The following is a 14,331-nucleotide window of genomic DNA, read 5'->3' as shown; positions in this document are numbered from 1 at the left end:
TTTTTTGCTGCTTCCCTCAAAATAATGTTTTAAATGAATCGTATGCTAGTTACAATGTTTTCGATGTTGGTCTTTGCCAGGTTCTGGGTAATAACATCTACTGGGTAGTCATTACCAAACTTCCTCCTTCTCCTCCTCCTTCTCCTGTCCTCTTCTCTTCTGGTCCCTGGGCCTTCCTGTGTGATGTGGTTCGGGCCGTGGCCATATTAGGAAGGCAGAGTAGATGTTACATCACTCTGCGACAGAGTTTTTACTGGAAATCTTTGTTTACTGAAATGTTTATATGATTCATCATTTGCCRACCGTATCATTAGCACCAGAGCACACAACTCGTAGTTATGTTGTAGGAGTGAGAAGGGAGTTATGCAGTTTCAGGGATTACATGTTTGATAGTCAGAAGGCTAGCTCTGCTCAGTTGTTATCAGAGACTCACTGGCAGATAGAGAGTCTAATGAAGGAGTTTGAGGTTTTGGAACCCGACCGGGTCGCTGCGCCCCTGTGCTGAACGTTTGCCAGCTAACTACCTGCCAACAAGTAGGAGCGATCACAGAATGATCACAGAATGATCAGAGAATGATCACAGAATGATCAGAGAATGATCAGAGAAGGATCAGAGAATGATCAGAGAATGATCAGAGAAGGATCAGAGAAGGATCAGAGAATGATCAGAGAATGATCAGAGAAGGATCAGAGAAGGATCAGAGAATGATCAGAGAAGGATCAGAGAATGATCAGAGAAGGATCAGAGAAGGATCAGAGAATGATCCCAGTGGTCGCAAGACTGTGAACTTGACCGCATGTCCAAACTCTCCCCGCTGGTTCCCTATCAGAGAGCTAGTCTGCCAAGTGACCCGACGCTGGATTAAAACAGACCGCTATGCTTGACTTAAAATAGGTCTTTATAGCAGAGTATTGCAGTACTAGTGAAATAACCCTATGTTAGTTATTGGAACGGGCTTGTAGGTACATGCGTTGATCCTGCACTTAGGCCTACTTCTATTGTTGTACACGTTTTAGTATTAACTTGGATTAAAGTCATTAGCAGTGGTAAGGACTATGAAACTACCTGTACTTACATACAGGTACAACATGATTAAAGCAGTTATTACCTACAGTACGTGAGGTAAAGCATTTCCATTCAGGCTTACACAGTCATGTGTTTTTAATAGATTGCACATGAGTACGGTGAAAGACAGAGGCTGATACTCATCAGAAACTCCAAATGAGCAATTTAACATTTTTGATGAGGAATTCTAAATTGTTAATGAGCAATTCCAAATTCCAAATGAGGAATTACATATTACAAGACCCATTACCCACCCAGCCACCCACCCGGCTCTGACATTCTAATCTGAGGTGCAGTGTAGCTGTAGTTTCTCTACTTCTGTCTACATCTCTGTAGGTTCGACAAGGACTACAATACCCYAAGACCATTCTCCTGCTATATATAAAATGGAGTGATCAAAAATGCATGGAGAAAATCTCTTATAGGCCATTAACTATTCATGAGACTGAATATTCATCAATTCACACTGAGCGAGGAGACACTATTCAAGAAAGCCATTTGACAAAATATAGCATTAATGCTCATATGAATAATTCAATAAGGACATTGAAGATGAATAGAAAAGAAGGGGGAAGCCTTCGTCTCTTTCTCACGCACAAAGAAAATGTGAGACATGTCTGGGTACAACTCAGCATCGACTTGCTTGTAAACATTTAGCATTTGAGAGAGGCTTTGAGAAAGGTATTCAAAGAGTTTGTGAACGGTTGCGAGGTTGACAACAGTATAACTGAAACACAATTATCTATATGAAGAACTAGATAGGAGTAAGAGGAATTATTGCATTTTGAGTTAGAAAGCCAAAACCGCCCACACACACACACACACAAACGCTGACTCAAATTGTACTCTAGGCCTACTGTATACACTCTCTCTCTCTCTTCACCGACTCGCTCCTTGTGTTTGTCTCTGAGTGATAATAGAAGTCTTCCTCCTCCTAAGGCTGCTGTTAACACACTGACCCTCTGGCTGGCCCTGATACTGCACCCTGAGTACTGTGTGTACTCAGTGAGAGAGAAGGGGGGTGTGATTGGAGATACTCAAACATAGTAGAGAAAATACATCCATACAGTGTCCACGCAGTGATTTTTGTGGCACTCTTGTTTTCTTCACAAAAATAATTGACGTTATTTAACTAGCTCTTAAGGTACGGGATTATCCTCTACGTTCGAACACTGTACATGATAGAAGAACAACTGACACGGGTACCCTGCTCCACCCACCCAGCATTGCTACTATATCCTTTGGGTTTTCGCCAGACATCGTTTTGCGTTCAGGCCAAAAAGTTCAATTATGGTCTCATTTGGCCGCAGCACCGTTTGCCACTTGGCCTCGGAATCTACAATGTGCTTTTTGGCAAAGCTCAAACGAGACTTGATGTGGCTTTTTTTGAGGAGTGCTTTTTTTTCTCGCCACCCTCACATAGAAGCCAGATTTGTGGAGCGTTTGTGATATTGTGGTCACATGCACAATCTTTGCCATACAGGCCTGAAGCTCCTTCAAAGTCGCCATTGACTTCTTGGTAGCCTCTCTGATCAGTCTCCTCCTTGCCAGGTCATCCAGTTTGGAGGGACGGCCTGATCRATGCAGGGTCTGAGTGGTGCCATACGCCTCCCACTTCTTAATAATGGTCTTAACTGTGCTCCGTGGGAGAGACAAAGCCTTTGAAATCTTTTTATATCCATCCCCTGACTTGTGCCTTTCCACAACTTTTATCTTCGTCGAACTTTTGAAAGTACTTTTCCGCCATAGTGGATTTTTGCTTTGAATTGCACTACTAAGCAGTGGAGTCCTCTATGAATAACTGGTTTTATTCTGAACTAATCAAAGTCACGACAAGTGATCACAGATGGAAGCCAATTAGCTTGATTTGTGATCTGGAAGGTGGTCGGTTATACCTCAGCAAGTTTGCAATTGCAATTCTAAGGGGGGGGGGGGGGGGGTATTCATTATCCAAATAGGGTATTTAACTGTTTCAATTGTAAATAATCTTCAGAGTTTAAAAAAAGTTTTTTTTCACTTTTCACTTGGATATTGTGGGTTACTGTGTGTACATAAAGCTGGAAAAAMTCACATTTTATGTGTTTTCATCTCAGGCTGTAAGGCAACAAAAGGTGAACATTTTGAAAGAAGGTGGTGACTTTCTATACCCACTGTATATGGAAAYATCTATGTAATTGAAATAAAAGTATAGATCTCAGCCTGGCTTTCTGCATCAATCCCCAATACATCTCTTGTTTCATCTGTGTTGTCACACACACGRGCCCACACGCACTCACACATTAAATACAACCCAGGCAAAGCAGACCGATACATCAGCAACCCAGTCACTTAACTATCTCAGGTTAAGTGTGTGTTACGTAATACAGCGACTTCCTGATAGTAGAACACCTTCAATCCATCAGATTACAAATGTCCAAGCCTCTGCTACCATAGGGAAAAACTGCCATTAGGGACGGATGGTGGACATGAAAAAAGCAATGTCTTACACGGCAAATGGTGACATTCYCTGCATGAAAAGGCACATTTATGGGTCAAACACTCCAGTGSACAAGTCCGAAAATGTACCGTATCTGGAAATTTGCGAGCACGTGTCCAGCAGTGTTTGGCCCTGCACACGTCCCGTAAATCTCTAGTAAAGAACCACTTTTGTGCACAGACGTGTACATGCCCCGAAACAGTTCAGTAAACCACCAGAAACGACCACACAAGTCTACCCACTTACTAGGATACATCTTGAAATTCCAATGCACGTCTTTGACAGTTACATTTTAGTCATTTAGCAGTTGCTCTTATGCAATACATCTCTGTCCATGTCTGCCCACATCTCTCCCATAAATGGCAGTAAATGTCTGTGCACTTGCTCAAGGTTGTGCAAGCTTCGCCCCCCACTGAATGCTAATGATAGTCATTGCTAGCTTGCCTCAGTGGCTGGTATGTTAAAAACATAATTAGGAAAAATGTATGAATGAATTACATTGAATTAGGAATTCATGAATTAATAAATCACTTATTTTTTGGTATTATTATCAATGTCACACAAGTTCCTACACTTTTTCAGAAATAACATTCAAGCACCACTATCACGGTTTTTCCAGCACCCCACAACATACCTATACTAAAATAACTCTTAGTTCCTTGAATAAAACACACAAATAAACTTCTTGAAGGATGACAATTCATTTCATTAGAGCAGGAGAAAGCAGGTAATTGCATCTGCATTTAGGCTAAGCAGGGCCTAAAACAAAACTACATCCCATGAAGCCCTGGGCCAAGCTGGATGACTACTGCCTGTAAGGACCGACACCCGGGATGAGAAGCAGGTACGGGGAGTCAAACATTTAGGAACAGCGTCAGCACACGGGTAAACAAGGACATATGACAATCAATGCAGAAGCAGGGAACAGAGCGTGGAACCAGACAGATATAGGGAAGGTAATGACAGATGTGATTGAATCCCGGTGAGTCTAATAATCGCTGATGCGTGTGATGGTGGGAAGGCAGGTGTGCGTAATGATGATGGCAGGAGTGCGCAATGCTGGGGAGCCTGGCGCCCTCGAGCGCCAGGGGGGAGAGCGGGAGCAGTAATCTGCTCGATTCTTTTCATATGGAGGAATATGAACGAGCCTGTCAAAGATCAACAAAAGTGTTTCCTAAAGAATCAAGCACAGTACTAAAAGGAGTCATCCAGCTTGGTCCAGGGTGAGCCTCCATTGTGTTCAGGGTTGAGAGGTCCGTGGAATATAGGTCGCCTTGATGAAAACTCCCCAGAAATTATCTGTGTGGTGTGGCTTGCCAAGTAGCTCTGTTGTTCTTGACTAAGGGAAGTGAGCACCTCATTCCAGAAGTAGAGGGACTTGACGAACCTCACTGGTTTGTTGTTTTGCAGGCCATCCTCCTAATCMCTCATCAGGTCCATATTAACTCCTCTCCAAATGTCTCTCTCYTCCTCTGCAAGCACTCTTGACCGTGCAACTAGAACCAATAGAATACAGTAAACCAATACATCAGTCTCAAGTCCCACCAACCCCAGATTGATAGTAAKGCAGAATTCCAACCTTTGACCTTTATCACTTGCCTTGATTATWGTTCCCCCGAACAGTGTTTTATATCTTGTGAAATTACTGAGATTATTGGTATTATTGTGAGAGAAAAAAAATTGAATTCTATCCACTAAAGGGACTCTGCATGCCTTTGGCTACATGCACTCGCAGTATCACCCAACAACAACCTACCCAAGGTCGTTATAATCAAACAAGCTACAAGTTTTGTATTTAATACTGTCAGTTCACAGAGCTACAGGCAAGTGGACTATAGTAGGAAACATAATTTTTGCCAAAATGTGTACCAAGCTCATGATTACTGTTATTTTGAGTAAAACAGTCAATTCAGTTCTGAGAAAGAGGCAATTAGTGTTCCAACAAAGTACCATAATTGTGAGATAAGGAACTATGGGGGATAAAGCAGCAACTCTTGATCAGGTGGGTGGAATTCAACGTTTGTTTTCATTGTACTCATCTAGAGTCAAATATATAACTTGAAACATGTAATAGGGCCATGTATGAACTTTGTATTCCAAGGGCCGGGAGTAATACAGGAGTAAACCCAATTAAATAAAACAATCTCTAGAAGAATCTACTTTACTAGCTAATTGCCTTTGCAAAACATTTATGTCCTACCAGGTGTGTATGTATGAGGCATCAGGATTTGAACAGGGTTAGTTAGCTAGTACTGTTAGCTAGTTTATCACTGCAGATGGTGGTGGGCAAAACCCCTAAATTTACACTCTTGTATTATATGGGCAACAGTACAAACAAATTATAGAAGAGGCCTGTGTATTAAATGTAACAAAAACCCATGAACAGCTAGCCAACTACAACATAAACTAAAAGTGGCTAGCTAGTAGGGAGAAATGGTAGCTAACGTTAGCGGTTAGCAATTAGCATGCAACTGTTAGATACAAATTTCATAAAAAGTACACCTAAAAAGTACTAGATTTACTTTTTAGGTGTACTTTTTAGGTGTATACATCAATCAAATTCAATTCAATTCATCAAATTCTTACATCAGCTGATAACCCAGCCTAAAATGCCTAACGGCAAGCAATGCAGGTGTAGAAGCATGGTGGCAAGAAAAAACTCCCTAGAAAGGCTGGAACCTAGGAAGAAACCTAGAGAGGAACCAGGCTATGAGGGGTGGCCAGTCCTCTTCTGGCTGTGCCGGGTGGAGATTATAACAGAACATSGCCAAGATGTTCAAATGTTCATAGATGACCAGCAGGGTCAAATAATAATAATCACAGTGGTTGTAGAGGGTGCAACAGGTCAGCACCTCAGGAGTAAATTTCAGTTAGCTTTTCATAGCCGGTCATTAAGAGTATCTCTCCTGCTGTCCCTAGAGAGTTGAAAACAGCATTTCTGGGACAAGGTAGCACGTCCGGTGAACAGGTCAGGGTTCCATAGCTGCAGGCAGAACAGTTGAAACTGGAGCAGCAGCACGACCAGGTGGACTGGGGACAGCAAGAAGTCACCAGGCCAGGTAGTCCTGAGGCATTGTCCTAGGGCTCAGGTCCTCCGAGAGAGAGAGAAAAAAAGAGAGAGAGAGAGAGACAGAGAGAGAGAGAAATTCACACAGGACACTGGATAAGACCGGAGAAATACTCCAGATATAACAGACTGACCCTAGCCCCCCGACACTTAAAAACCTCTCTGGGATAGGCATCCCGCAAATGATGGATATTAAACATTTAGGAATATACAAGTGTCTTATATCAGCTAAATGCTTAAATTCTTGTTAATCTAACTGCACTGTCCAATTTACAATAGGCTTTACACCAACAGCATGCCATGCAATTGTTTGAGAACGGCGCCCCACATCAAAATATTTTTCCACCAGCACAGGTTACATAAATTCACAAATAGCGATTAAATATTCACTTACRTTTTGAAAATCTTCCTCTGATTTGTCATCCAAAGGGTCCCAGCTACAACATGTAGTGTCGTTTTGTTAGATAAAATCCTTRGATTTGAGTAATCCACTCGTTCAACATGCAGAGAAGGGATTCCAAAAAGCTACCGCTAAACTTTGTTAAAACAAGTCAAAATCCATTTCTATTTAATCCTCAGGTACCCTAAAATGTAATTAAACTATAATATTTCATACGGAAAGAAGTATGTTCAATAGGAAAACAATATTAGCAGGTGCGCGTCCTCTCCGTCGCGCGCGCACAGACTGATTTCCAAGTCTGTATCCCAGTACTAAAACTCATAATTCTTCCTCTTTTGGGAAGAAACAAGCCTAAAATCTTGAACAAAGACAACTGACATCCAGTGGAAGCCATAGGAATTGCATACTGGGAGCTGGATTGAAAATTTTCCCTATAGGTTCTAATGGAAGAGCATGGGCTCTCAAAAAAAAAATACATTTCCGGTTGGTTTTTCTTTGGATTTTCTCCTACCATATCTATTGTGTTATAGTCTCCTACATTATTTTAAAATTTCTACAAACTTCAGAGTGTTTTCTTTCCAATGGTACAAATTATATGCATATCCTGGCTTCAGGGCCTGAGCAACATGCAGTTTACTTTGGGCATGTCAGACTATTTTCTCAGGAAGTTGAGAAAATAGGGGCCTAGCCTTACTATTGCAGCATAAATACTGGAGGCTGAGACAGAGYGGTCGGGAGGCACTGTGGCCACGTCCGACAATACCCCTGGACAGGGCCAAACAGGCAGGATATAACCCCACCCACTTTGCCAAAGCACAGCCCCCACACCACTAGAGGGATATCTTCAACCACCAACTTACTATGCTGAGACAAGSCCGAGTATAGCCCACGAAGATCTCCCCCACGGCACYAYCCCAATGGGGGGGCGCCAACCCGGACAGGAAGATCACMTCAGTGACTCAACCTACTTAAGTGGCGCACCCCTCCTAGGGACGGCATGGAAGAGCACCAGTAAGCCAGTGATTCAGCCCCTGTAATAGGGTTTGAGGCAGAGAATCCCAGTGGAGATTCATTAGTGTTGTTTATATGTACAAACGTTTATAACAGAAATAAAATAATCTGAGACGCCATCTTGTTCTCATGAATTTACATACAAAGTGTGAGCGAGTTTAGCTTGGCTACACTCATATGAATGAGAACATTCATTCATATGAATGAGAACTGGTTTTTCACTCGGTCAAAACACTGTCACGATCGTCGTATTGTGGAAGAGAGGAGGACCAAGGCGCAGCGTGATAACTATACATCTTCTTTAATAAATGAAGACGAAACTAACAAAAGTGCAGACACAGGCAACTTAGACATAGAKAATCACCCACAACCTACCTAATGACTATGGCTGCCTAAATATGGCTCTCAATCAGAGACAACGATAGACAGCTGTCTCTAATTGAGAACCAATCTAGGCAACCATAGACTTACATAAACACCTACAATGAACACAACCCCATGAACTCTACAAACAKCCCCTAYACAATASAAACACCCTAGACGAGACAAAAACACACAAACATCCCCATGTCACACCCTGACCTAACTAAAATAATAAAGAAAACAAAGATAACTAAGGCCAGGGCGTGACAACACTTAAATTAAATTAAACATCAAAATGAGTTTAGATAAACATGTAATCTCTAGACTTTGAAAAGAAACCAAACTATAAATGCTACAAACCTGAAAACAGGATAAATAAGGAGACACAGAGAGTTGGCTTCTTTTCACTGGGCTTCTCTTCCAACAGCTGAGGTAGAGAGGCACCCGCCTGTGAYATTTGAGAGTTTACGTGATGTGCACAGTCCGGATTATTTGAGGTAGATATGTGGATATAACTGGAAATAAATATACAGTAGCAGCAGCTTATGTGATGAGTCCAAAAAAGTTAGTGCAAAAAGGGTCAATGCAGATAGTCTATGTAGCTATTTGGTTAACTATTTATTTAACAATTTAACAGTCTTATAGTTTGGGGTAGAAGCTGTTCAGGGTCCTGTTGGTTCCAGACTTGGTGCACCGGTACCGCTTACCGTGCGGTAGCAGAGAGAACAATCTATGATTTGGGTGGCTGAAGTCTGACAGTTTTTAGGGCTTTCCTCTGACACCGCCTGGTATAGAGGTCCTGCATGGCAGGGGGCTTGGCCCCAGTTATGTAATGGACTGTATGCTCTACCCTCTGTAGCYCCTTGCGATCGGATGCCAAGCAGTGTCCATACCAAGCGGTGATGCAGCCATTCAAGATGCTCTCAATGGTGCCGCTGTAYAACTGAAGCTTGAAGCTCTCYACCTGCTTCACTAAAGCCCCATCGATGTGAATGGGGGCGTGCTCGGGCCTCCATTTCCTGTAGTAGTCCATGATCAGTTCCTTTGTCTTGCTGACGTTGAGGGAGACAAAGGACCTGATCGTATTAATGCATAATTGGGAAGTTACTATCCCAGAAATTCCCTTATCAAGCAAGTGTTCCGGGATGCACAAAAGTGTACAGGAGTCCGCACACTCACATTGGGAAATTCCCAGCCATGACCGTGCATCTTACATTTCACAGGAATAGGCCAGATCTGATTTCACACAGAAATGCTGCTTTCATGCAGTGATTGTGAACTTTTAATATGGCCGCCCCTCCCGGGGCCCTTGGCTCTGTGCTTTTATGCTGAACTTGTCTCTTTGTGAAATATGGATCTAATTATGACACTATGAGTGACAGAGAAGCTACGTCTCTCTATTAGGGGGAGGGAAGGAAAGGAGTGGCTGAGATGGGGAGAAGGGAGAAGAGGAGAGGGTGGGGAAGGGAGGGAGTGGCACTGATGTGCTGTCTGTTATACCTGAATGGCAGACGATGTACGTCCTTTGTTTATCCTCCACTCACTACCCCTCCAGCCGCTGCATCCCCCTCCGCTGTTCCCTGTGGAACAATGCTCATGACTCTCCCTGCCAGACCTACACCAACGCTGGGGATCATTCAGACCTCAATCTGGGGCCCGGCAGGACGCCACATGGGTCTCTGTTATACCGTCTCCCCACTGGGAGAAAACAATAGCGAGGGAGAAGGATGGAAAGATAAAGAGAGAGTGCGGGAGAGATAAAGAGAAGGAGAGAGAGAATGAGAGCGAGATAGACAGCCAGATCCTGGGACTGAATAAGCTGAGCCTTGCAGTTCTGTTAGGCAAGGGAGCATGAGAGAGAGAGTGCAAGAGAGAGAGGAGGGGAGATGCAATGGACAGTGATAGAGAGTGGGTGAGTGTGTGAGAGAGAGAGAGAGGAGAGAGAGAGAGAGAGGCTGGTTACAGCATGCGTTCTCAAGGAGAGAAAGGAGGACAGCAATTACTATATCCAACACCCCTACAGCGACAGCAATAAAGCGGCTTTCTCCTGGCAGTGTGTTAGCTAGCCAGCTGCTCCTCTCTCTTTCACTCTCTCTTTCTACCTCTCTCCATCTCTCTTTCCATCTCTCTCTCCCTCTCTGTCTGTCTCATCTGTTATATGATTGATCCGGTGAAGGATGCTGAAGTTCCGCGCGGACCGGAGGGTGAGGTAGGTAGGGGGACAGCGGAGTAGCCGAGCCTGGGGGGAGGTGGACTGTGCTGGGGCTGGCTGGCAGTGTGTTGGGGAGAGAGAGAACCAGAAGCTGGAGGTCAGAGAGGACTGCAATGCAGTGCTGCTGGAGAGAAAGAACAGGGAATCTATTTTATGGCTTTTATTTGGCAGTTGTGTGAGGAAGGGACTGATACAGTAGATAGGATATGTGTATAGGATTGTGTGTGTGTGTGTGTGTGTGTGTGTGTGTGTGTGTGTGTGTGTGTGTGTGTGTGTGTGTTGTGTGTGTGTGTGTGGTGTGTGTGTGTGTGTGTTGGGGCTATGGCTTGACTTTCATGCTAGTGTGAGTAGCCTAGCAGTAATGGCTAAACATTGCTACCATACGTTTACCCTATATAACGTGAGGGCAGTGATTGGAACTGGTCCATTGTTTTTCAAGTCATTTTGTAGTCCAGTTTGTGGTCATATTAAGGACACTGATGTTACTGTTTAGCCATTTGTTTTTCCAGAAGCAGAAGCAGGCAGCGATGTGGTCTCTCTCTATATAGGTTTGTAGGTTACGCATGAACAGGCATGCTCAGTCGCCGGACCCTCTGAGACCAAGTCCTACATACACGCACACACACGTTTGGACCCCAGGAAGAGTATTGGAAGACTACATAAAAACACACACACAAACACACACACACACACAGGTCAGCAGCAGCTGTCCCAGTGCCCAGGCAGGCTGTAGGTGGTTTGTCAGTGGTTTGTCGGAGGTTTGTTATGGATAGCTGCACACAGGCAGAGGGGTGTGTGTTTTGTCCCTTTGGTGTCAGGAGGTGCATGCCTTCTGCCTGACTGTGCTCTTGGCTGGCCACCATCATCCTCTCTACCTATCACTGTGTGTGTGAGTTTGTTTGTGTATGTGTGTGTGTCAAGTGTGTGTCCAGTGTGTGTGTGTCTGTGTGTGCAAATGAGTATGGTTGTGTGTGTGTGAGAAGGAGGATACACAGACTCTCTGCATGGCAGAGTCTGGGCCAGATGCCACACACATATTATCATCCAGTAGTGCGTAGAGCCAGAGCCAGAGAGAGAGCCAGGCTGTGGGGGTGGAGGTGTTCGGCCCTGCCTTACATAGAGCGTTGTTCTTCAACCTTGGTTCTGGAGACCCCCAGGGTGGCCAGGCTTTTGTTCCAACCCAGCACCAAATCATCTGATTCAATTAATAAACTAATCATCAAGTCGTTGACTAGCTGAATAAGATGTTTTCAGTGCTGGGACAAAAGCCTGCACAAGCTCTGGCCCTAGGAACAGTGCCTTAGTGTAGTGTACGGCAAAAGACTACCATACAGTATGCTGTCTGTCCTCGTTAAAGGGTCAAGGCCCTATCTAGTGATTTAAAACCTGAAACTTGGACCTGATATCTACAACCTAAAATGGTTATTTGGCTGTCCCCATAGGAGGACCCTTTGAAGAACCCTTTGTGGTTCCAGGTAGAACCCGTTTGGGGTCCATGTAAAACCCTTTCCARAGAGGGTCCTACGTGGAACCCAAAATAGTTATACATGGAACCAAAAAGGGTTCTCCTATTGGGACAGCCGAAGAACCCTTTTGGAACTCTTTTGGAACCCTTTTCTCCCAAGAGTATAGTATATCTATAGGTAAGAAGGTTCCGATAAACATCTTTCTGACTTCAGGCCTTTCCTCCTGTCCTAACAATCTTACCATCCCCTCCTTTGATAAGGCCCTGATGTCTGCAGTCTTTCTTTCAGACTAGCAGCAGGGGAATTCCACAGTCAGCTTTGAGCACACTCCTGTATGTTTTGTAAATCCGCTTAAGAAACAGTCCCTGAGATCAAAAGTTTTACACCGTTATCTTTCACTATACAAAGCACTGTCAGTTTAACTCCCGTAATTGTACGTCTATGTGTACCCGATGTGTGTGTGAGCATGTATGTTTTGTCTGTGTATGCATGTGTGATGTGAGTGTGCATAGGTATGCATGTAAGTATCTTCATGACTGTACATGACCGGGTGATTAGGGGTTTACATGTGTTTGTGTCAGTGGTGGCTGGTGGGCAGAGATCAAGGAGAACAGGCTCATTGTAATGGCTGGGATAGAATAAATTAAATTGTGCAATAATTGTCTTGAGTATCTTTCCATTAATTCCAGTCCCACCGTTACGATGAGCCTGTCCTCCTAAATCTACGCCCTCTAGCCTCCTCTGGTTTGTGTTAATGTCAGCGAACCAAGTTGTGTTTGTAATGAATCCAGTCTACAGTGGGGTTGATCAGATGGATTATTGAATATAGTCTAGTARAGCTCTGGTGAGGAGAAGGGGAGGCAGGGTACCACACTGCACCACTCCACCTATAAAACCACAGCTATTTACGACTGGTTAGATTACACTGTGCAGCAGAAACAGGAAAGACGTGCACACACCAGCCCTTGCCTCGGTCCACAGCGGGTGTAAAATCAATAGCAGGGAAGGGACACCGACACACAGATCACAGAAACACTTGTACATCCAGACAAACAGAGAAAGCCACACCACACCACTCCAGGCATGGACCTATTCCCTATATAGTCTGTCTAACTGAGTGCAGACATAATGTTTTAGCGTGCTGTCTGATGGACAGAGGAGCTGAGGGAGAACTCATATTGTGGTGTTGTTTCTTGATCATCTCGATCATCTTGACCATCGTATTGGGGGAGGTGGTTGAATAGGACCCTGATTGACCCCGATGTCATGTTGACCACTCGCCACACACTGATTCTGGATCAGTAACTAATCCCCTCTGTTGATAATGAAACTGTTCTGGTTGCCGAGGTGCTGTGTTGCTGCTGTGATGTCAGGGATCAACAGATCAGCCATCGATCAGCTGCGCTCATCATGTCTGACAGCTTGACAGCATGGATCTCCACCATAATGCCCTTCTCTCTTTCTTTTTCCCCTCTCCTCTCCTCCTCTCCAGCCAAAATGACCCGAGCGGACCAGCTGGACATCCAGTGATCCAGATCCAGCTGAAAGAGACCGGACCGATTCACACCTACATAACGTGAGTGGAACATTAATCTTACTTTTAATACAACCTTACCCTAAGTAAACCTGGACCACTACATGATTACCTGACGTGTGTACAAGCCAATTAAAATCTTATTATAAACTAATCTTAACCTTAAAGGGATAGRTTGAGATTTTGGCAATTCTACTTACCCCGAGTCAGATGAACTCATGGATACCATTTTTATGTCTGCGTGTAGTTTGAAGGACATTGAAGGTCGTTTCCGGAGCACTTGCTAACTAGTGTTAGCGCAATGAATGGAAGTCTATGGGATCAGCTAGCATTAGGGCAATAAGAGTAGAAATAAGGGCTTACTGTCCAAATCTCGGACTATCCCTTTAAACCAACATAACCCTAAWCAGACAGATACACACATATTTGACAAGAGTACAATCCAAACTCAACCTTAATCCAACTTTACCCTAACGTAAACCGAACCGATACACACATACCGGAGTCCTGACGTGACTACCCCCCCCAATCGTAACCTTAATACAACCTTATTTAGTGTTGCTGTATTCAGAAGAATGAACAAAACATCCCATTCACTCAGCTTTACAGCCGACCTGACACTATAGCCTGGCACCAGACAAGAGAACACTTGAGACACATCATTGTGTCATGCAGACAGACGAATGGGCTGTTATATAGGAGAGGAAGAGACAGTGTGTGTGTGAGAGAGGGTACA

At 44.0% G+C, this 14,331-nt stretch overlaps 1 protein-coding gene across 1 annotated transcript in view; it reads left to right on the top strand.

Annotated features, from left to right (window-relative positions):
- Window positions 1-10,055: 10,055 nt before the first annotated feature.
- LOC111963554 (pleckstrin homology domain-containing family A member 6) overlaps window positions 10,056-14,331 on the top strand; it is an 86,716-nt gene continuing 82,440 nt past the window's right edge. The window contains exons 1-2 of the mRNA XM_070443459.1: window positions 10,056-10,592; window positions 13,554-13,637. Of these exons, the coding sequence (XP_070299560.1) occupies window positions 10,561-10,592; window positions 13,554-13,637 (116 nt within the window). The 5' untranslated portion in view covers window positions 10,056-10,560. The remainder of the gene's footprint in view (window positions 10,593-13,553; window positions 13,638-14,331) is intronic.

This window comes from Salvelinus sp. IW2-2015, linkage group LG1 (genome assembly GCF_002910315.2).
Source record: "Salvelinus sp. IW2-2015 linkage group LG1, ASM291031v2, whole genome shotgun sequence".
Taxonomy (NCBI): Eukaryota; Metazoa; Chordata; class Actinopteri; order Salmoniformes; family Salmonidae; genus Salvelinus; species Salvelinus sp. IW2-2015.
Note: the sequence above shows the minus strand (reverse complement) of the source record. Positions and strands in the feature narration are given on the sequence as shown.